A 23683-nucleotide genomic window follows, 5' to 3' on the forward strand; every position below is an offset into this window, starting at 1 on the left:
CTATCTCAATCTCTCTCTAACACACACACACACACACACACCTGCCTATGTGAGTACACTCTCCGGAGACAGAGGTTTTGGCTGTGCAGCCGGCAGCGTCTGAGTGGACTGTGTCTTAGATTGGTTGGATTAGCATTTACTAGTTCTGGGTGTAACATGATTTAAGCTAGCATGAAACACCACGTGTCAACCCCACATAAACAAATACACAGACACTACCACACAAATACACAGACACTACCACACAAATACACAGACACAGACACTACCACACAAATACACAGACACTACCACACAAATACACAGACACTACCACACAAATACACAGACACTACCACACAAATACACAGACACTACCACACAAATACACAGACACTACCACACAAATACACAGACACTACCACACAAATACACAGACACTACCACACAAATACACAGACACTACCACACAAATACACAGACACTACCACACAAATGCACAGACACTACCACACAAATGCACAGACACTACCACACAAATACACAGACACTACCACACAAATACACAGACACTACCACACAAATACACAGACACTACCACACAAATACACAGACACTACCACACAAATACACAGACACTACCACACAAATGCACAGACACTACCACACAAATACACAGACACTACCACACAAATACACAGACACTACCACACAAATACACAGACACTACCACACAAATGGTGACGTACTAGTAGCAATGGCTGATAGGTTTCATTTTTATTTATTTTTTATACTGAATTGTTTTTAAGTGTTTAACTGTTGTTGTCTTGTTTGGCTAAGATAACTACATTCTAAAAATGAGGGCTTCAACAAGGCTTCTTCTAAGATCCTTAAAGTTCTTTGAAGAACCTTAGGGTTCTTGGCACTGAAAATGGCCCCCAAAAGGTTCTTTCAAGAACCCCATAGGAGGTGTGGTTCATAGAGGAACCTCATTGGTTGGTGGGGGTTCTTTCAAGGACCTAACTGGCCAACCAAAACATTTGGATTTAAATTTGAAAAGACAGCAGGTTCAGGCACTTACAGTACCTGAAACATGTAAAGATCTCCTCAATTTAAGGTAAGGTTTGTCCCTTATATGATCTAAATTTATATTGTTTTATGATGATACCATCTATCTTTTCAGATTTGTGCAAATCTGTCTAAAACAGAAAATGGACACAAAAAAAATGGACACAATTCAATGGATATCAATCAACAAAGAGGTAAGAATATGTTGAAGGCTAGCTGTGTTGACTGCAGATGACTGAACTGCTCACTTTTGACTCTGTCTGCAGGTATACAGATGAGGATGCATACCAAGGTATTCAATTGGTATTGGTATGTTATGCAGATCACATGTACCATCCTCCTCCCTTACGATTAAGGCAGCCCCCCGCACCTCTTTGATTCAGAGGGGTTGGGTTAAATGCGGAAGACACATTTCAGTTGAAGGCATTCAGTTGTACAACTGACTAGGTATCCCCCTTTCCCTTTCCCTCTTCAATGAATATCCCATAGGCCTCTACATTGTGGACAAGGTATGTGTATGAAAACCATTATCAAAACAGTTTTTTTCATTCACATTCACCACGGAAACCAAGGTATGAATACTGTCGTATGCATGTTTTGTTAATCATCTGTATAATTACTATTTTTTGGATTCACAGACTTCACCCTCCCTACACCTCTGATGAATATAACAGGAAACCTGTTTGATCACCATGCACTGCAAAATCACTCTGGCTCTGGATACAGAGTACATCAATAGATGAACATCAACACGCCAGAGGATATGTCCATTATACCTGGGGCTCTGCTGGGAGTTTACCTCTCTTTGGATTGTTTTATTCTGCTTTGCCACTGAAACCATAATAAACACTGACAACTAAAATATTGTGTTATTGTTATTATTGTTGTTATTGTTATGCTTATCATTATTAATAACCCAAATGGTTCTTCAAAAGGTTCTTTGAGGATCCATTAAAAGGGGTTATTTGAAGAACTTATAGGGGTTCCCCCACAGTTTCAATTTGAAGAACCCCTAAAGCATACTCCAGGAACCTTTTCTTTTTAGAGTGTAGCAGCTAGCTAGCTATGGACTGTTTGAATTTGAATGCGATTAATTGCGCAGCCCTAGTGGTGAGCTTTCAGCACTGTGTGGCAGCAGTAACGTTAGCTTCACCCAAGTGGGTGATACACAGAGTTAGTGGAGAGGAGTAGCTAGCTAGTTAGCTAACCATCAAGCTACAAAGCCTGGAGAAAGGACATTGGGGACAGAAAAGTGAACTGGGCTCATATCTCTATAGGTGCGCTGTTGAGGATGTGGATCTAACTGTCTCATCTCCGTGACCATCCATACCTGAAGTTCCTCCTCTCGTAACGCCATCTGAACTGCTTCAATTCATCACTCATCCTTCCAGTACCAAACTTCCAAACTGTGGTGACCCAATGTTATTATTTTGGATTTGTTGTAGTTTGTTATATGCTTTTGTATACGCAATTCAGCTTTTAGCTGCCATGTATACAACATAAAACTAAACAAAAAAACCCTACAAACAAATACACACACACACACACACACACACACACACGCATACAAGCACATATGTATACAACATGTAAACGTGTAAACACACATGTATAAAACGAAAAAGAAAAAAAAACGACAAACAAATACACACACACACACACACACACACACACACACACACACACACACACACACACACACACACACACACACACACACACACACACACACACACACACACACACACACACACAGGGTCCAAAATGAACACTCGCCAAGCGCCAGATGCGGGTAGATTTTCCATTTGGCGAGTAAATCTCAGAAGGCTATCCTCCACACTGGCGGGTAAATGTTTGTACCAAAATAGTCATAAAATATCTGGCATGATGGCTCGGAGGAAATGACTCATGTTGCCAGCCACAGACTGTCTCTAGTGCTCCTAGTTTCGTGACACTGTTTACCGTACGGGACACCAGCTACTCGACACCGCTCACTTGCCACGGGTCTGCTGCTAGCTACCGTTCATTAAATAGCTGTTATGTGGTGACATTTACATGGAGTAAGCCAACCTTTGAAACGAAAACCCACCGACGAAAAGGAGGACGAATCACACAAAAAATAACTCACACAAAAAATGGAGGTTTGGAGATAAAGGAGTTTCAAGAGGGTGGCTACAGTATGATGCTGAGGCTGTGGTGATGAGTTGTTCTGTGTGTCGCCAGTATGCTAAAGAGAAAATGTGTCATCAGAAATAAAACAATGAAGCTGGAGAACATTCGTGACCTTGAACACAGCAAGTGTCACATTGCCTGCATGTCTGTGTCCCGGGCTCAATCGGAGCCTCTCCTCTTGACACCCTCTGTGACGGCGCTAATGGCAATGTCAGAGCAGACCAGCACGAAGATGAAGATACTGTTTAGGACTCTACATGCCATTGGCAAGAAGGTGAGACCACTTTCTGACTTGGAGTGGATGTGTGAGTAAGTGAAAATGTTGTTACTCATGTAGCTAGACTAGTACTTTTGTAGCTAGTTTTTTCAAGTCTATTTAACAGACGTGGTCCAGTATTGTAGGTTATTTCTCAGCTCTTGATTAGCTTTGGTTCACCTCAAAATAGTGTATAAATACAATAAAATGATAGGCCTACTGATGCTGACATGATCTCCATGCTTTCCTATGTCTCTGTAACATTCTATTTTAATGTTCGTCTCCAGATGCTGTTTACATTTTAAAGCATTGTGACACAATTTATTTTACCAGTCTTATAGTGTTGATTCTTAAGTAAACAAAGGGTAGAAGGCTAATTTAGCACAATCAACTGCCAGCTATATTGGATAACATGATTGTATATTTAAATATTATAGTATAAATTTGATGTTTGGTTTTTGCAGTTCAGATTTTTTGGGGGGGGGGATCGCTGTGGGCTCAACATATAGAAATAAGAAGCAGGGCAAAGAGTTTATGCACCATATTGCAGAGGTGGAGAGAAATAACATCAGAGAGAATCTGAAAAACACCAAATTTCTCTCCATCATGTCAGATGGCTCCACAGACAGTTCTGTGAAAGAGGAGGAGTTAGTTTATGTCAGATTCTGTCACAAGGGAAAGATTGAGTCGAAGTTTTTTGGCATCAAGTCGGTGGAGAAGGCAGACGCGGCACACATAAGCAACGCCATCAGTGCCATCATGGAGGGAGTGTGTGATGAGTGGGGGAGCAAGTTGGTCGCTCTGGGAACAGATGGAGCTGCTGTGATGACCGGAGCCAAGAATGGTGTGGTCAGCCGACTGAAGGGGGACAGGGCATACAGACAGGGCCTACATCATCAGCATCCACTGTATGGCACACCGCCTTGAACTGACCTTTTCTGATGCCATCCGGTTAAACGTGATGTTTCAGAAAGTAGAAGACCTCCTCTGTGGGCTCTACACCTTCTACCACACCAGTCCACTAAACCTGGTAAACAGCTTTCAGGCTCTTGGGCACACACCACTGGTGCCCACCAGAATTGTCGGAACACGATGGGTACCTATCGTGTGCACTGGACCACTTCATGCGAGGTTACCAGAGGCGTGTCCAGCAACTGGAACAGGTAGTAGCTCTAGATTGCTATGCTAAGTACTCCAAGTCATCATCAATATGTAATGTCCAGTAATTAACAACAAACAAGGTTACAATTGGTAACATCATGTTTCAATGCTTTATGCACTGATAAAATCTGTCATATCTAATATAGTTTGTTTTGGACAGCAATTAATTGTCTATTTGTATGTCTTTGTTCTTTCTGTATTTAAGATTCAATCTGCTGATGCCCAAAATGTCTGAGGTGTCCAGCAGGCCAAGGCCAGGAGATACTACAGTACTGCGAGGGAGGCTGTTGTTATCCACTTCTGTGGCTTCCTGCATGACACACTAACACACCTGAGCACCCTGTCTGCCTGTCTGCAGAGGTCCACCATCACCATAGCAGAAGCCCACAGCTCCTTGTGCTCAACACAGGCAGTACTTAAGAAGTACAAAACCAGGTATGTTTATTTAAGCTGCAATAAGAAATACTTACCTGAAGAGAAGTAAGAGAAAGGATTACGTCAATAAGAGAGGGAGAGAGAGTGTGAGTGAGAGTGTGTTGTAAAGGAAAATTCTGAAAGGATGGTAAAATGTGCCTTTTATCATCAGTGAAGGGCCCATGATGAAGGCCACAATGGCCAACAGATATGATGGAATTTCGCTGACCAGAGGTGACAGCAAGACCCTTGTCACCTCACAGGACAAAATGCTTGACAGGCTAGTGGAGAGCATGACTGACAGGTTACAGGACGCCAGTGTAGGGGTCCTGTGTGCCACCAAGCTGGTCAGCTTCACCAACTGGCCAGAGTCAGGAGATGCAGCAGCAGGTTACTTTATGTTTTGTATTACAGGGCAGTCAGGTTAGGTTCAGGTTCAGGTTCACGATCATATTTTTATAGTTTGAGAATTAAAACGGCATGATGCTTGTTGTAATGTAATGTATACAAGTATTCTAGATGTTGGTGGCACTGAACTGGAAACCCTGGTGGACCACTTCCTGTCCTGGAGACCTCTGGCATCCATGTTGAAAGGATCCCTGACCAGTGGACTGTCCTGAAGGTGCTGATGTACCAAGAGGCCCAGTCCCTGCAGAAGATGTCCTGGTTCCGTGTCAACAGGAGCCATCAGCAGTCCTGTCCTGATTTTCTGGCATTGGTTGACCTGCTCCTGTCCTTCCCTGCCTCCACAGCTGAATGTGAAAGAGGTTTTAATACCATGAAACAGGTGAAAACTGTCAGATAAACTGATACACTGTCAGATCTCCTTATGATCTCCTTATGGTCCAGCTGTCCTCTCCAGAGATCAGGGAGTATGATCTGATAAAAGCTGTGATGCTCTGGCACCAGGACTCTGTCAGGAGCAGAGGCCAGACTTCATGGACTGTGCAAAGAGGGTGATTGCAGTAGAGAGTGAGGAGTCCGATGAGGTTTAAGTTGTTTCAAATTATTAAGCATCTGATAGGTTTACAAAACTTTCAAATGTACTTTTATGTTTGAGTACATCTTAAGCACATGTTTATAGCAAATACTTCAGTACAATTTTGAGTTCAAGACGTCTTCAGTTGTATTCAGGCTGGGAAATTAAATCTAGCCACAGCCTAAATGAACCAGCATCTATTTGACCTGTATTTTATCAGGGTATTTCTACTCAAAGTAAAGGATTTGTAGACCTGCTTCCCCTGTTTCCTCTTTGTATCAGGAGAGCACCAGTTCTATGTCCACTGCACTTCTCATAACTATCTTACCATTGTTGTTGCCCTGTTTTGACTTCTATCTGCTCTTATTCATTGTATCTGATATATTTTGTTTAATTCATTGTGTGCCCACTGTTTGGCATTTTTGCACTCTGTACAGCACTTTTGGTTCTCAATGAAATGTACTGAAACGAATGTATATGTGACACAAAAAGGCAATTTATTATTTTGGAAGGTAAAATATGCTGGCTGGTGGATTTTTGTGAGACAAAAAGTTAATTTCGGACACTACACACACACACACACACACACACACACACACACACACACACACACACACACACACACACACACACACACACACACACACACACACCCCTCAAGCCAACTCTTTATTGCATTAACAGCATTTACAATTACACCCCCATACTGTACTCCTCCTTCGTGTGTGTGTGTGTGTATGTGTTTGTTTGCGTGTTTATGTATGTGTTCATATGCGTGTGTGTGTATGTGTTTGTATGCGTGTGTGTGTATGTGTTTGTTTGCGTGTGTGTGTATGTGTTTGTATGCGTGTGTGTATGTGTTTGTATGCGTGTGTGTATGTGTTTGTATGTGTGTGTGTATGTGTGTTTGTATGCGTGTGTGTGTGTGTGTATGTGTTTGTATGCGTGTGTGTATGTGTTTGTATGCGTGTGTGTATGTGTTTGTATGCGTGTGTGTATGTGTTTGTATGTGTGTGTGTGTGTGTGTGTGTGTTTGTATGCGTGTGTGTGTGTGTGTATGTGTTTGTATGCGTGTGTGTATGTGTTTGTATGTGTGTGTGTATGTGTTTGTATGCGTGTGTGTGTATGTGTTTGTATGCGTGTGTGTATGTGTTTGTATGCGTGTGTGTATGTGTTTGTATGCGTGTGTGTATGTGTTTGTATGTGTGTGTGTGTGTGTGTTTGTATGCGTGTGTGTGTGTGTGTGTATGCGTGTGTGTGTGTGTTTGTATGCGTGTGTGTATGTGTTTGTTTGCATGTGTGTGTGTGTTTTTGTATGCGTGTGTGTGTGTGTGTAAGTATGTGTTTGTATGCGTGTGTGTGTGTGTTTGTATGTGTGTGTGTGTGTGTGTGTAAGTATGTGTTTGTATGCGTGTGTGTGTGTGTGTGTAAGTATGTGTTTGTATGCGTGTGTGTGTGTGTGTAAGTATGTGTTTGTATGCGTGTGTGTGTGTGTGTGTGTGTGTTTGTATGCGTGTGTGTGTGTGTGTGTGTGTGTAAGTATGTGTTTGTATGCGTGTGTGTGTGTGTGTAAGTATGTGTTTGTATGCGTGTGTGTGTGTGTTTGTATGTGTGTGTGTGTGTGTGTGTAAGTATGTGTTTGTATGCGTGTGTGTGTGTGTGTGTAAGTATGTGTTTGTATGCGTGTGTGTGTGTGTGTAAGTATGTGTTTGTATGCGTGTGTGTGTGTGTGTGTGTGTGTGTTTGTATGCGTGTGTGTGTGTGTGTGTAAGTATGTGTTTGTATGCGTGTGTGTGTGTGTGTAAGTATGTGTTTGTATGCGTGTGTGTGTATGTGTTTGTATGCATGTGTGTGTATGTGTTTGTATGCGTGTGTGTGTGTGTATGTGTTTGTATGCGTGTGTGTGTGTGTGTTTGTATGCGTGTGTGTGTGTATGTGTTTGTATGCGTGTGTGTATGTGTTTGTATGCGTGTGTGTATGTGTTTGTTTGCGTGTGTGTGTATGTGTTTGTATGCGTGTGTGTATGTGTTTGTTTGCGTGTGTGTGTATGTGTTTGTTTGCGTGTGTGTGTGTGTGTGTGTGTAAGTATGTGTTTGTATGCGTGTGTGTGTGTGTAAGTATGTGTTTGTATGCGTGTGTGTGTGTGTGTAAGTATGTGTTTGTATGCATGTGTGTGTATGTGTTTGTATGCGTGTGTGTGTGTGTGTGTGTGTGTGTGTGTGTGTGTATGTGTTTGTATGCGTGTGTGTGTGTATGTGTTTGTATGCGTGTGTGTGTGTGTGTGTGTAAGTATGTGTTTGTATGCGTGTGTGTCTGTGTGTAAGTATGTGTTTGTATGCATGTGTGTGTATGTGTTTGTATGCGTGTGTGTGTGTGTGTGTGTGTGTGTATGTGTTTGTATGCGTGTGTGTGTGTATGTGTTTGTATGCGTGTGTGTATGTGTTTGTATGCGTGTGTGTATGTGTTTGTTTGCGTGTGTGTGTGTGTGTGTGTGTAAGTATGTGTTTGTATGCGTGTGTGTGTGTGTAAGTATGTGTTTGTATGCGTGTGTGTGTAAGTATGTGTTTGTATGCATGTGTGTGTATGTGTTTGTATGCGTGTGTGTGTGTGTGTGTGTGTATGTGTTTGTATGCGTGTGTATGTGTTTGTATGCGTGTGTGTGTGTGTAAGTATGTGTTTGTATGCGTGTGTGTGTGTGTAAGTATGTGTTTGTATGCATGTGTGTGTATGTGTTTGTATGCGTGTGTGTGTGTGTGTGTGTGTATGTGTTTGTATGCGTGTGTGTGTGTATGTGTTTGTATGCGTGTGTGTGTGTATGTGTTTGTATGCGTGTGTGTGTGTGTGTATGTGTTTGTATGTGTGTGTGTGTGTGTGTAAGTATGTGTTTGTATGCATGTGTGTGTATGTGTTTGTATGCGCGTGTGTGTGTGTGTGTTTGTATGCGTGTGTGTGTGTATGTGTTTGTATGCGTGTGTGTGTGTATGTGTTTGTATGCGTGTGTGTGTGTGTATGTGTTTGTATGCGTGTGTGTGTGTATGTGTTTGTATGCGTGTGTGTATGTGTTTGTTTGCGTGTGTGTGTATGTGTTTGTATGCGTGTGTGTGTGTGTTTGTATGCGTGTGTGTGTATGTGTATGTGTTTGTATGCATGTGTGTGTATGTGTTTGTATGCGTGTGTGTATGTGTTTGTATGTGTGTGTGTGTATGTGTTTGTATGCGTGTGTGTGTGTGTGTATGTGTTTGTATGCGTGTGTGTGTGTGTGTGTATGTGTATGTGTTTGTATGCGTGTGTGTATGTGTTTGTATGCGTGTCTGTGTGTGTGTGTATGTGTATGTGTTTGTATGCGTGTGTGTGTATGTGTTTGTATGCATGTGTGTGTGTGTGTATGTGTTTGTATGCGTGTGTGTGTGTGTGTGTATGTGTTTGTATGCGTGTGTGTGTGTGTGTGTGTGTGTGTGTGTGTGTGTGTGCGTATGTGTATGTGTGTGTGTGTGTGTATGTGTGTGTATGCGTATGTGTGTGTGTATGTGTGTGTATGCGTATGTGTGTGTGTATGTGTGTGCGTGCGCGTGTACCTGGACCCAAAAACTTTCCATGAGTAGTAATAGTGTTAAATAAAACAGGAGATGTCATGGCAAGAGACGCTTTCTCAGTACACACACTCACAGTGTGTGTGTGTGTGTGTGTGTGTGTGTGTGTGTGTGTGTGTGTGTGTGTGTGTGTGTGTGTGTGTGTGTGTGTGTGTGTGTGTGTGTGTGTGTGTGTGTGGGTCTATGGTTGCTTAGCTTGTTTAACAATGTGCATTTCCTAAATGTTGGTATGTAAGTGTGATCTGTCCTTGATGATTAACTGTTGTACATGCAGGGCCAGTGTCCTGGACACAGATAAAGTCCTGGATTAACAAGCAAGCTCAATGGAGAATGACTGTTTTATCTGTACTGTATATTCAACTTAATTGTTCTGGTTCGTATAGTTAGTGCAGGTGACTTACTGTGACCCTGTCTCTCCCCCTGTCCCAGTCCAGCTGTGTGTCTCTCCCCCGGTCCCTGTCCCGGTGCCTTGCTCTCCAGGTGTTTGAGCTGTGTGACCAGCAGGGACAGGTGCTGGAGCAGGTCTCTGTTCTGTAGTAGCAGCTGGTGGACACGAGCCTGGGCCTCTACACGAGCTGCGGTCTCCACTGACATCTGATCCTTCAGGAGCTGCACCTGAGTGGGGAAGACGAGCAGGAAAGAGGGGGGGGATCAGGAATCAGAACTGTGCCTAGTGGGACTGATGATGATGGGGATGTGGATGGAGTGTGAGGAAGTGTGTGTCTGTGTGTGTGTAGTGTGTCTGTATGTGTTTATAACAGTGTGTACTCAGACATAAACAGTGCTCACTTCACACACAAACAGACTCCACCTCTCTCTCTACGAGTCTAGGAGAGACTGCGCACCGTGTGTGTCTGTCAGTGAGTTTTTTCTGTTTGAAAAATTCTACTTCATGCTACAGCTCGACCCCCCCCCCCCACCCCAGACATCATCCAAGAGACTGCAGTTGAAAATCGAATTAGATGGAATTTCCCCGACCTGAAATTGAAAATGATGACGGGTTCCCGCTATTATTTGTTAATATAATTCACGGTGAGCTCATTATAGTCTGACGATGAGCATCTGCAAACCTCTGGGAACGACTGGGAAAATAAATGAAAAATATAAATAAATCTGTGTTTGTGTTGTGCCTTCCAGGCTCATTTTCTACAACAATAGCAGACTGATTCACTCAGTCCCCAGGGTGTGTTGTGTTGTATTGTGGTGTGTGTGTGTGTGTGTGTGTGTGTGTGTGTGTGTGTGTGTGTGTGTGTGTGTGTGTGTGTGTGTGTGTGTGTGTGTGTGTGTGTGTGTGTGTGTGTGTCCTTACATAGCTGTGATGGCAGTGCTCCCTAGTGGTCATGCAGCAGAGAGACAGGCAGACAATGGTGCCAAATGAGGCACATGATGCCGTGATTAAGCCAGACAGTCAGTTCCCCATTGCACATCAGTACTACAGTACTGAATAAGACTTGGTTGCTGCAGTGTGCACTGTAGGGCTGGTTATATTATGTGCACTGTAGGGCTGGCTATATTATGTGTACTGTAGGGCTGGTTATATTATGTGCACTGTAGGGCTGGCTATATTATGTGCACTGTAGGGCTGGTTATATTATGTGTACTGTAATGCTGGTTATATTATGTGCACTGTAGGGCTGGCTATATTATGTGCACTGTAGGGCTGGTTATATTATGTGTACTGTAGGGCTGGTTATATTATGTGCACTGTAGGGCTGGCTATATTATGTGCACTGTAGGGCTGGTTATATTATGTGCACTGTAGGGCTGGCTATATTATGTGCACTGTAACTGGCTATATTATGTGCACTGTAGGGCTGGCTATATTATGTGCACTGTAGGGCTGGTTACATTATGTGTACTGTAAGGCTGGTTATATTATGTGTACTGTAGGGCTGGTTATATTATGTGCACTGTAGGGCTGGCTATATTATGTGCACTGTAGGGCTGGTTATATTATGTGCACTGTAGGGCTGGCTATATTATGTGCACTGTAGGGCTGGTTATATTATGTGCACTGTAGGGCTGGCTATATTATGTGCACTGTAACTGGCTATATTATGTGCACTATAGGGCTGGTTATATTATGTGCACTGTAGTGCTGGTTATATTATGTGTACTGCAAGGCTGGTTATATTATGTGTACTGTAGGGCTGGTTATATTATGTGCACTGTAGGGCTGGCTATATTATGTGCACTGTAACTGGCTATATTATGTGCACTGTAGGGCTGGTTATATTATGTGCACTGTAGTGCTGGTTATATTATGTGCACTGTAGGGCTGGCTATATTATGTGCACTGTAACTGGCTATATTATGTGCACTGTAGGGCTGGTTATATTATGTGCACTGCAGTGCTGGTTATATTATGTGCACTGTAGGGCTGGTTATATTATGTGCACTGTAGGGCTGGTTATATTATGTGCACTGTAGGGCTGGTTATATTATGTGCACTGTAGGGCTGGCTATATTATGTGCACTGTAGGGCTGGCTATATTATGTGCACTGTAGGGCTGGCTATATTATGTGCACTGTAGGGCTGGCTATATTATGTGCACTGTAGGGCTGGCTATATTATGTGCACTGTAGGGCTGGCTATATTATGTGCACTGTAGGGCTGGCTATATTATGTGCACTGTAGGGCTGGCTATATTATGTGCACTGTAGGGCTGGCTATATTATGTGCACTGTAGGGCTGGCTATATTATGTGCACTGTAGGGCTGGCTATATTATGTGCACTGTAGGGCTGGCTATATTATGTGCACTATAGGGCTGGCTATATTATGTGCACTGTAGGGATGGCTATATTATGTGCACTGTAGGGCTGGTTACATTATGTGCATGAACTTATGTGTACAATATATGCAATTTAGCAGATGCTTTTATACAATATGACTTAAAACAATGTGTGCATACATTTATATACTGACAACCCCGGTGGGAATCGAACCCACCACCCTGGCATTGCTACCACAATGACTTGAGCCACTGGACTGGTGTACAGGATGACCTAGTGAATGTAATGCAGTAGAAACCGATAAAGAGCGTGTGGTGGTCAGCTGATGCCTGAGGAGGACAACTGTGTCTCACTGACCAGACATCTGGACCACAGATATACAACAGCTTGGTGTGTGTGTGTGTGTGTGTGTGTGTGTGTGTGTGTGTGTGTGTGTGTGTGTGTGTGTGTGTGTGTGTGTGTGTGTGTGTGTGTGTGTGTGTGTGTGTGTGTGTGTGTGTGTGTGTGTGTGTGGACGTGTTCAACTAGAATAGTAAAAAAAAAGTAAAAAAACTACAATTTAACCAACTGGGGACATTTTGTTTGTCTCCACAAATGCTATTTCTAGAGGAAGGGGTTAGGAGCTAGGATTAGTTTTAGGGTTAGGGTTAGTAGCTAGGTTTTTGGGTAAGGTTAGGTTTAGGGTTATGGAAAAAATGATTTTGAATGGGACTGAATTGTGTGTGTTCACAAGGTCAGTTATACAAGACTGTGTGTGTGTGTCATAAATGTGTGTTTGCATCTGTGGACGTGTTTAACTATTCTTGTGGGGCCATTTTGTTGTCCCCACAAAGTCAAATGCTGTTTCTAGGGGGTTTAGTGTTAAGGTTAGAATTAGTGTTAGGGTTAGAATTATGTTAAGGGTTAGGAGCTAGGGTTATTTTTGTGTTAGGGTTAGGAGCTAGGGTTAGGTGTAGGGTTAGGAGCTAGGGTTAGGTTTAGGGTTAGGAGCTAGGGTTAGGTTTAGGGTTAGGAGCTAGGGTTAGTTTTAGGGTTAGGAGCTAGGGTTAGTTTTAGGGTTAGGAGCTAGAGTTAGGTTCAGGGTTAAGGCTAGGTTTTTGGGTTAAGGTTAGGGTTAGGGTAAGGGTAAGAGTACGGGTTAGGGTTAGGGTTTAGGGAAAATAGGATTTTGAATTGGGTTAGGGTTAGGGTTAGCACAAACTGAATTGTGCGTCCCCACAAGGTTAGCTGTACAAGACTGTGTGTGTCATAAATGTGTCTGCCTGCCTGCCTGCCTGCCTGCCTGCCTGCCTGCCTGCCTGCGTGCGTGCGTGCGTGCGTGCGTGCGTGCGTGCGTGCGTGCGTGCGTGTCTCTCTCTCTCACCTGTGCGACGGCCACCTGTGTGTGTTGCTGCTGCTGCTGGATCTGCTGTTGGAGAAGCTGGAGGTAGTGATGCGCCGCCAGCGGGGTGAGAAATGGAGAGCAGGGGCTGCTGGGAGAAACCACGCCATTCGGAGACACCATGTAGCTGGAGCGGCTCTCATAGTCCTGACGACAAGACAGTCACGATGAGAAGGGTGGACACACCACCAACCCTGGGTTCAAATACTATTTGAGATCTATCAAGGCAAGCATTAACATTGTCAAATTAATTGTTACTTTATAAAAGGCATAAAGCTTAAGTTAGAAAGCATGGGGCAGCAGGTAGCCTAGTGGTTAGAGCATTGGACTAGTAACCGAAAAGGTTGCAAGATCGAATCCCCGAGCTGACAAGGTACAAATCTGTCCTTCTGCCCCTGAACAATGCAGTTAACCCACTGTTCCTAGGCCGTCATTGAAAATAAGAATTTGTTCCTAACTTGCTTGCCTATTTAAATAAAGGTACATGCATTATTCTAGGCATGAAGATCCTCGCGTTACAAAGCATGAACATAACAGAACTACTTAGGCTGAATCCCTGGGTAGCTTACAATAGAAGCATTTCATACAACCTTATTCTATGGGCAGGATGCAAGATAAGAGGCAGATCAAAGGCATTTCATTCCATTTAGAACATTTGAGGGTGTGACTCTTTTAAATCAAAACAACCACCATTGAACAATCAAACGATACCAAGTTACAGTAACCTGATCATCCAGGCCCAATCTCCACAGGGTGTCACAGCATCTAAAGGCTTGTGTGGGGGATGAGACCTAATGCAGATATGACAGAATTCCTAAAGACAATAAAATCCCTTTTTATAGAGTAGTTTACAATTCACCCTGTACAGATACCAGTTGACACAGAGATCATGCATCCATATACAAGCTACCACAGAGATCATACATCCATATACAAGCTACCACAGAGATCATACATCCATATACAAGCTACCACAGAGATCATACATCCATATACAAGCTACCACAGAGATCATACATCCATATACAAGCTACCACAGAGATCATACATCCATATACAAGCTACCACAGAGAACATACATCCATATACAAGCTACCACAGAGATCATAAATCCATATACAAGCTACCACAGAGATCATACATCCATATACAAGCTACCACAGAGATCATACATCCATATACAAGCTACCACAGAGATCATACATCCATATACAAGCTACCACAGAGAACATACATCCATATACAAGCTACCACAGAGATCATACATCCATATACAAGTTACGACAGAGATCATACATCCATATTGATAGCATCAGAGTTATCCTCAGAGAACACGTTTTAGAAAAATACCAGACATAGATGCAATAGCATCACTAACACATATTTCAATAGACAGTCCTTTGGATACTGTAGAGAGATACATTTTGGCTCTTGATGGTTGAAGGGCTGACTGGTCCATGGGCATTGTCCTTTGTGTTTTGTTGGGCCATTTGCTATGCGGCCGGAGGTGAAAGAGAGCACATAAATTAGGGAAGAGTATACACTGTTAGGGAAACGGGTGTCATGGACATTTTACTAAGCAGGACTGTGACATGATGAGACAGGGTGGTTTTGTTAGGGGAAAGACAGGGTGGTTTTGTTAGGGGAAAGACAGGGTGGTTTTGTTAGGGGAAAGACAGGGTGGTTTTGTTAGGGGAAAGACAGGGTGGTAATGTTAGGGGAAAGACAGGGTGGTAATGTTAAGGGAAAGACAGGGTGGTAATGTTAAGGGAAAGACAGGGTGGTTTTGTTAGGGGAAAGACAGGGTGGTTTTGTTAGGGGAAAGACAGGGTGGTAATGTTAGGGGAAAGACAGGGTGGTTTTGTTAGGGGAAAGACAGGGTGGTACTGTTAGGGGAAAGACAGGGTGGTTTTGTTAGGGGAAAGACAGGGTGGTACTGATTGCAGAAAGACAGGGTGGTTTTGTTAGGGTAAAGACAGGGTGGTAATGTTAGGGGAAAGACAGGGTGGTAATGTTAAGGGAAAGACAGGGTGGTAATGTTAAGGGAAAGACAGGGTGGTTTTGTTAGGGGAAAGACAGGGTGGTTTTGTTAGGGGAAAGACAGGGTGGTAATGTTAGGGGAAAGACAGGGTGGTTTTGTTAGGGGAAAGACAGGGTGGTACTGTTAGGGGAAAGACAGGGTGGTTTTGTTAGGGGAAAGACAGGGTGGTACTGATTGCGGAAAGACAGGGTGGTTTTGTTAGGGGAAAGACAGGGTGGTAATGTTAGGGGAAAGAGAGGGTGATACTGTTAGGGGAAGGACAGGGTGGTACTGTTAGGGGAAAGAAAGGGTGGTACTGTTAGGGGAAAGACAGGGTGGTTTTGTTAGGGGAAAGACAGGGTGGTTTTGTTAGGGGAAAGACAGGGTGGTTTTGTTAGGGGAAAGACAGGGTGGTTTTGTTAGGGGAAAGACAGGGTGGTACTGTTAGGGGAAAGACAGGGTGGTTTTGTTAGGGGAAAGACAGGGGGGTACTGATTGCGGAAAGACAGGGTGGTTTTGTTAGGGGAAAGACAGGGTGGTAATGTTAGGGGAAAGACAGGGTGGTAATGTTAAGGGAAAGACAGGGTGGTAATGTTAAGGGAAAGACAGGGTGGTTTTGTTAGGGGAAAGACAGGGTGGTTTTGTTAGGGGAAAGACAGGGTGGTAATGTTAGGGGAAAGACAGGGTGGTTTTGTTAGGGGAAAGACAGGGTGGTACTGTTAGGGGAAAGACAGGGTGGTTTTGTTAGGGGAAAGACAGGGTGGTACTGATTGCGGAAAGACAGGGTGGTTTTGTTAGGGGAAAGACAGGGTGGTTTTGTTAGGGGAAAGACAGGGTGGTAATGTTAGGGGAAAGAGAGGGTGATACTGTTAGGGGAAAGACAGGGTGGTACTGTTAGGGGAAAGAAAGGGTGGTACTGTTAGGGGAAAGACAGGGTGGTACTGTTAGGGGAAAGACAGGGTGGTTTTGTTAGGGGAAAGACAGGGTGGTACTGATTGCGGAAAGACAGGGTGGTTTTGTTAGGGGAAAGACAGGGTGGTTTTGTTAGGGGAAAGACAGGGTGGTAATGTTAGGGGAAAGAGAGGGTGATACTGTTAGGGGAAAGACAGGGTGGTACTGTTAGGGGAAAGACAGGGTGGTTTTGTTAGGGGAAAGACAGGGTGGTTTTGTTAGGGGAAAGACAGGGTGGTTTTGTTAGGGGAAAGACAGGGTGGTACTGTTAGGGGAAAGACAGGGTGGTTTTGTTAGGGGAAAGACAGGGGGGTACTGATTGCGGAAAGACAGGGTGGTTTTGTTAGGGGAAAGACAGGGTGGTTTTGTTAGGGGAAAGACAGGGTGGTACTGTTAGGGGAAAGACAGGGTGGTTTTGTTAGGGGAAAGACAGGGTGGTAATGTTAGGGGAAAGAGAGGGTGATACTGTTAGGGGGAAACAGGATGGTACTGTTAGGGGAAAGACAGGGTGGTTTTGTTAGGGGAAAGACAGGGTGGTTTTGTTAGGGGAAAGACAGGGTGGTACCGTTAGGGGAAAGACAGGGTGGTTTTGTTAGGGGAAAGACAGGGTGGTACTGTTAGGGGAAAGACAGGGTGGTTTTGTTAGGGGAAAGACAGGGGGGTACTGATTGCGGAAAGACAGGGTGGTTTTGTTAGGGGAAAGACAGGGTGGTTTTGTTAGGGGAAAGACAGGGTGGTAATGTTAGGGGAAAGAGAGGGTGATACTGTTAGGGGGAAACAGGATGGTACTGTTAGGGGAAAGACAGGGTGGTTTTGTTAGGGGAAAGACAGGGTGGTTTTGTTAGGGAAAAGACAGGGTGGTACTGTTAGGGGAAAGACAGGGTGGTTTTGTTAGGGGAAAGACAGGGTGGTACTGTTAGGGGAAAGACAGGGTGGTTTTGTTAGGGGAAAGACAGGGGGGTACTGATTGCGGAAAGACAGGGTGGTTTTGTTAGGGGAAAGACAGGGTGGTTTTGTTAGGGGAAAGACAGGGTGGTTTTGTTAGGGGAAAGACAGGGTGGTAATGTTAGGGGAAAGAGAGGGTGATACTGTTAGGGGGAAACAGGATGGTACTGTTAGGGGAAAGAGAGGGTGATACTGTTAGGGGAAAGAGAGGGTGATACTGTTAGGGGAAAGAGAGGGTGATACTGTTAGGGGAAAACAGAATGGTACTGTTAGGGGAAAGACAGGGTGGTACTGTTAAGGGAAAGACAGGGTGGTAATGTTAGGGGAAAGACAGGGTGGTAATGTTAAGGGAAAGACAGGGTGGTAATGTTAGGGGAAAGACAGGGTGGTAATGTTAAGGGAAAGACAGGGTGGTAATGTTAAGGGAAAGACAGGGTGGTACTGTTAAGGGAAAGACAAGGTGGTACTGTTAAGGGAAAGACAGGGTGGTAATGTTAGGGGAAAGACAGGGTGGTAATGTTAAGGGAAAGACAGGGTGGTACTGTTAGGGGAAAGACAGGGTGGTACTGCAGCTGCACCATCGAGAGCATCCTGACCAGTTGCATCACCGCCTGGTATGGCAACTGCTAGGCATCTGACCATAAGGCACTACACAGGGTAGTGCGTATGGCCCAGTACATCACTGGGGCCAAGCTTCCTACCATCCAGGACCTATATACTCGGTGGTGTCAGAGGAAGGCCCAAAAAATTGTCAAAGACTCCAGTCACCCAAGTCATAGACTGTTTTCTCTGCTACCGCACGACAAGAGGTACCGGAGCGCCAAGTCTAGGACCAAAAGGCTCCATAACAGCTTCTACCCCCAGGCCATAAGACTGCTGAACAATTAATCAAATGGCCACCCAGACTATTTACATTGACATGCCCACTTCCCTTTGTTTTTACACTGCTGCTACGCGCTGTTCATTATCTATGCATAGTTACTTTACCCCTACCTACAGTACATGTACAAAATCACTTGACTAACCTGTACCCCCACACAGAGACTCAGTACCCCCTGTATATAGCCTCGTTATTGTTATTTTATTGTGTTACTTTTTATTTGTATTTTACTATTTTTACTTAAGTTTATTTAGTAAATATTTTCTTAACTGTTTCTTGAACTGCATTGTTGGTTAAGGGCTTGTAAGTAAGCATTTCACGGTAACATCTACACCTGTTTTATTCAGAGCATGTGACAAATAACATTTGATTTGATTTGTGAGAAAGGTGGCCCTAGCAAAGATTCAACATCTGCTTGCAAATGTGCCTCTCCCACAGAAGGTTCTGAGGGAAATGAATAACAAAACTGTTCAAGTGGTGAGAAAGTGGCTGTGCTTCAACAGACAACACGGGATGTCTTCCTGAGCCCAAGAGAGTGGGGTTTAGGTGTCCCAAATATTGAGTGGATTTACACTGCTACCAGACTGACTCACCTGTTGAACATGCTCAACAGTGACGATGTGACAGTTAATTAAGGAGTTAGCCAGAGCTTCCCTCCTTCTGGACCAACGGAGTCGGAAGGTTCCACTGGCCAGGGACACTGAGGACAACTTCCTGGACTTCAGGAGGAATTCCAATGGAAAATTGGACACTCGTGCTGCAGGCTTTGGAGTCTGGTCAGACTGGCTGGACATCAACAACCTGTGTAACAGGACTGGAGTGGAGCTCAGGTGGACACGGACTGATATGGAAACTGAGTCAGTGACTGCCTCTGATGCAGTTGTGGCAGATCGCGGTGTTGTTGTGGAGACTTTTGTCACCATGATGGAACATCTCATCCTACATCCAGGACAACACTCCTCGGTATCAGACGGATGCAGCTCCTGCAACACTGGACCGGCCTGAGGCTGCAGGGGAAACTCACTGCTCTGGAATGTGCTGACCACTCACATTCAATGTACCAGAATACTGCCATTGGCGAGGACATTCTCACCTTTACTGTTAAGGCGAGGCTGCAAGTTCTATAAGCTATAAAAAATAAATAGTCTCACACACTATAGACTCCCAGGTATTTACTGGGCAAATCGCCAACGTTTCGGCATAACTGTGCCTTCAACAAAATACAATGTAGCACTCTGGTACCATGCAAACCATGAGCCATTTTGTATTTTACACAAGTCAAATGTAATGGAGTCCATTGTCCATGTTGTGAATGGCTGCTGTTCATACAAGGATTTGTACATTGCTAGACATGACCGCCTTGTTGACCTGATAGCCAGCGAGTTGAGACAAGTGGTCTCACCAACAGCACACATGCATGAACATTGTTGTGTAAGGGGAAGCTGGTTTGATGTTGATAATGATGTGTTTTCCTGTGTACAAATACACCAGATATTGTTGTTGTGGGGGAGGTCCGGGGGAGGTGCTGATTGGACGGCTACATGGAGCAGGCCTTTTCTGACAAGCTGGTTCAGTACCAGCCCCTCGTGGTGCTGGGACAGCCTGGGTGGAGGTACAAGCTGGTGGTGCTGATATTTGGCGGTCTTGACCACGTACACAGGCTTGCAGTGCGTGGCCTCCAGATTGCGGGCTGACAAAACTACAGCAAACCAATTGGCTATGTACTGCTCTGTTTCAGCTGTCATGGGCAACCTAGCTGTTTGGAGAAGGAGGTGCTTCCTGTACCCTTGAGTGCCATGCATACAGGGACCTTTGAAATGTTTGGATCCTTTTTTTGTAAATGTGTATGGTGGATTCAAATTAAGTATTTAAAATGTGTGTGTGTTAGTAAAGGGCTTAGGAGACTTGGGTCTAAATACAGTACTCTCCAAAGTGTTAACATGTGGGTTGTTACAGGGCATCATGCACTTCTCACTGTCATGCTAAGCAAGAGGAAAGCACTACTTATAACGACAGACACATACAGTACATTACAGTACACCTGTTTTCAGATATTCAAACATTGCTGTAATACACTAGAAATAATAAACTAGCTGATACAACCTAAGTAATCAACTGAGATGGAACACTCACCAGTGTACCAGTCACAATTCACCACTAGAGGGAGCCCAGAGACAGTGTTTGAATGCAGTGAATGCAGTGAATGCACAACAAGACTTCAGACACAGGAGAGAAAGTAGAGATAGAGATATAGAGTAGAGACAAAGAGAGAGAGAGAGAGAGAGAGAGAGAGTAGAGAGAGAGGAGACAGAGAGGGAGACAAGAGACAAGAGAGAGAGAGAGCAAAACCAAATGTCTTTCTGGCCCACCACTCCACCCTGGACTTGAACAGCCTCTATGACCAGGTCCACCTCTACAAGGCAGCAGTGCCCACCTTTGCCCGGACTCTAAAGGACATCGCTCTCAAACGCAGCCCCAACACTTCACACAGGAGCAACAGATCAATAGACACCCCACCCAGACCAGCGAGACACCCTCCAAGACCTTCAGGACCCCCCCCTGGACCTACACATAGAGGACCCACGCCAAGAGGACTTACATCCAGACCACAGCACCCCCAGACACATCCACACCCCCACCCCAACCAATCAACACCCCCCCACATCAACCATGCCCACACCCAATTTAGGCCCCCTCAGATCAGACCTATGCCACTCCTGCCCACCCCATGCACCCCACCCCCGCAAAGAGGGCATCAACATGGAAGTCACACCTACGCCCAGGTAGTGAGCGGGCAAACAGGCCCAACCCCCACTCTTACACTCGCCCAAGCCAACGGCATGTACCAGATGCTCAGCAGGCTCTGCTCACACTTACTGGCCTGAGGCCAAACCACGACCAACAACATTGGACACTTTATGGAACAAAAAGCATTCACTATATCATCCTGGAATATCCAAGGCCTGAGGTCATCTGCCTTCGGCCTAAAGAGCAGGAACCCGGACTTCACCAAAGAAATCGGTAATGCAGACATTGTCATCCTGCAAGAAACATGGTATAGAGGAGACGGACCCACTGGTTGCCCTCTAGGTTACAGAGAGCTGGTAGTCCCATCCACCAAACTACCAGGTGTGAAACAGGGAAGAGACTCAGGGGGAATGCTAATTTGGTATAGAGCAGACCTAACTCACTCCATTAAATTAATCAAAACAGGAACATTTTACATTTGGCTAAAAATTCAAAAGGAAATTATCTTAACAGAGAAAAATGTCCTCCTGTGTGCTACCTATATCCCCCCACTAGAATCCCCATACTTTAATGATGACAGCTTCTCCATCCTGGAGGGGGAAATCAATCATTTCCAGGCCCAGGGACATGTATTAGTCTGTGGCGACCTAAATGCCAGAACTGGACACGAACCTGACACCCTCAGCACACAGGGGGACAAACACCTGCCTGCAGGTGACAGCATTCCCTCCCCCATATGCCCCCCTAGGCACAACTATGACAACATAACCAACAAAAACGGGTCACAACTCCTGCAGCTCTGTCGCACGCTGGGTATGTACATAGTCAATGGTAGGCTTCGAGGGGACTCCTATGGTAGGTACACCTATAGCTCATCTCTTGGCAGTAGCACTGTAGACTACTTTATCACTGACCTCAACCCAGAGTCTCTCAGAGCGTTCACAGTCAGCCCACTGACACCCCTATCAGATCACAGCAAAATTACAGTCTACTTGAACAGAGCAATACTCAATCATGAGGCATCAAAGCCAAAGGAACTGAGTAACATTAAGAAATGCTATAGATGGAAGGAATGCAGTTTGGAAACCTACCAAAAAACAATTAGGCAACAGCAAATCCAATCCCTTTTAGACAACTTCCTGGGTAAAACGTTCCACTGCAATAGTGAAGGTGTAAACTTGGCAGTAGAAAATCTTAACAGTATATTTGACCTCTCAGCTTCCCTATTAAATCTAAAAATCTCAAATAGAAAACCGAAGAAAATGAACAACAATGACAAATGGTTTGATGAAGAATGCAAAAATCTAAGAAATAAATTGAGAAACCTGTCCAACCAAAAACATAGAGACCCGGAAAACCTGAGTCTACGCCTTCACTATGGTGAATCACTAAAACAATACAGAAATACACTACGGAAAAAGAAGGAACAGCATGTCAGAAATCAGCTCAATGTAATTGAAGAATCCATAGACTCTAACCAATTCTGGGAAAATTGGAAAACACTAAACAAACAACAACACGAAGAATTATCTATCCAAAATGGAGATGTATGGGTAAACCACTTCTCCAATCTTTTTGGCTCTATAACAAAGAATAAAGAGCAAAAACATATACATGATCAAATACAAATCCTAGAATCAACTATTAAAGACTACCAGAACCCACTGGATTCTCCAATTACCTTTAATGAGTTACAGGACAAAATAAAAACCCTCCAACCCAAAAAGGCCTGTGGTGTTGATGGTATCCTTAATGAAATGATCAAATATACAGACAACAAATTCCAATTGGCTATACTAAAACTCTTTAACATCGTCCTTAGCTCTGGCATCTTCCCCAATACTTGGAACCAAGGACTGATCACCCCAATCCACAAAAGTGGAGACAAATTTGACCCCAATAACTACCGTGGAATATGCGTCAACAGTAACCTTGGTAAAATACTCTGCATTATCATTAACAGCAGACTCGTACATTTCCTCAATGAACACAATGTACTGAGCAAATGTCAAATTGGCTTTTTACCAAATTACCGTACAACAGACCATGTATTCACCCTACACACCCTAATTGACAACCAAACAAACCAAAACAAAGGCAAAGTCTTCTCATGCTTTGTTGATTTCAAAAAAGCCTTCGACTCAATTTGGCATGAGGGTCTGCTATACAAATTGATGGAAAGTGGTGTTGGGGGTAAAACATACGACATTATAAAATCCATGTACACAAACAACAAGTGTGCGGTTAAAATTGGCAAAAAACACACACATTTCTTCACACAGGGTCGTGGGGTGAGACAGGGATGCAGCTTAAGCCCCACCCTCTTCAACATATATATCAACGAATTGGCGCGGGCACTAGAACAGTCTGCAGCACCCGGTCTCACCCTACTAGAATCCGAAGT

At 44.2% G+C, this 23683-nt stretch overlaps 1 protein-coding gene across 1 annotated transcript in view; it reads right to left on the reverse strand.

Moving 5' to 3' along the window:
• si:dkey-34e4.1 (carboxyl-terminal PDZ ligand of neuronal nitric oxide synthase protein) overlaps positions 1-23683 on the reverse strand; it is a 184382-nt gene that overhangs the window by 36149 nt on the left and 124550 nt on the right. Inside the window, exons 8-9 of the mRNA XM_038971336.1 lie at positions 13718-13882; positions 10021-10234 (exon numbers count right to left, since the gene is read on the reverse strand). Coding sequence (XP_038827264.1) covers positions 10021-10234; positions 13718-13882 — 379 coding nt within the window. The remainder of the gene's footprint in view (positions 1-10020; positions 10235-13717; positions 13883-23683) is intronic.

This window comes from Salvelinus namaycush, chromosome 31 (genome assembly GCF_016432855.1).
Source record: "Salvelinus namaycush isolate Seneca chromosome 31, SaNama_1.0, whole genome shotgun sequence".
Lineage (NCBI taxonomy): Eukaryota > Metazoa > Chordata > Actinopteri > Salmoniformes > Salmonidae > Salvelinus > Salvelinus namaycush.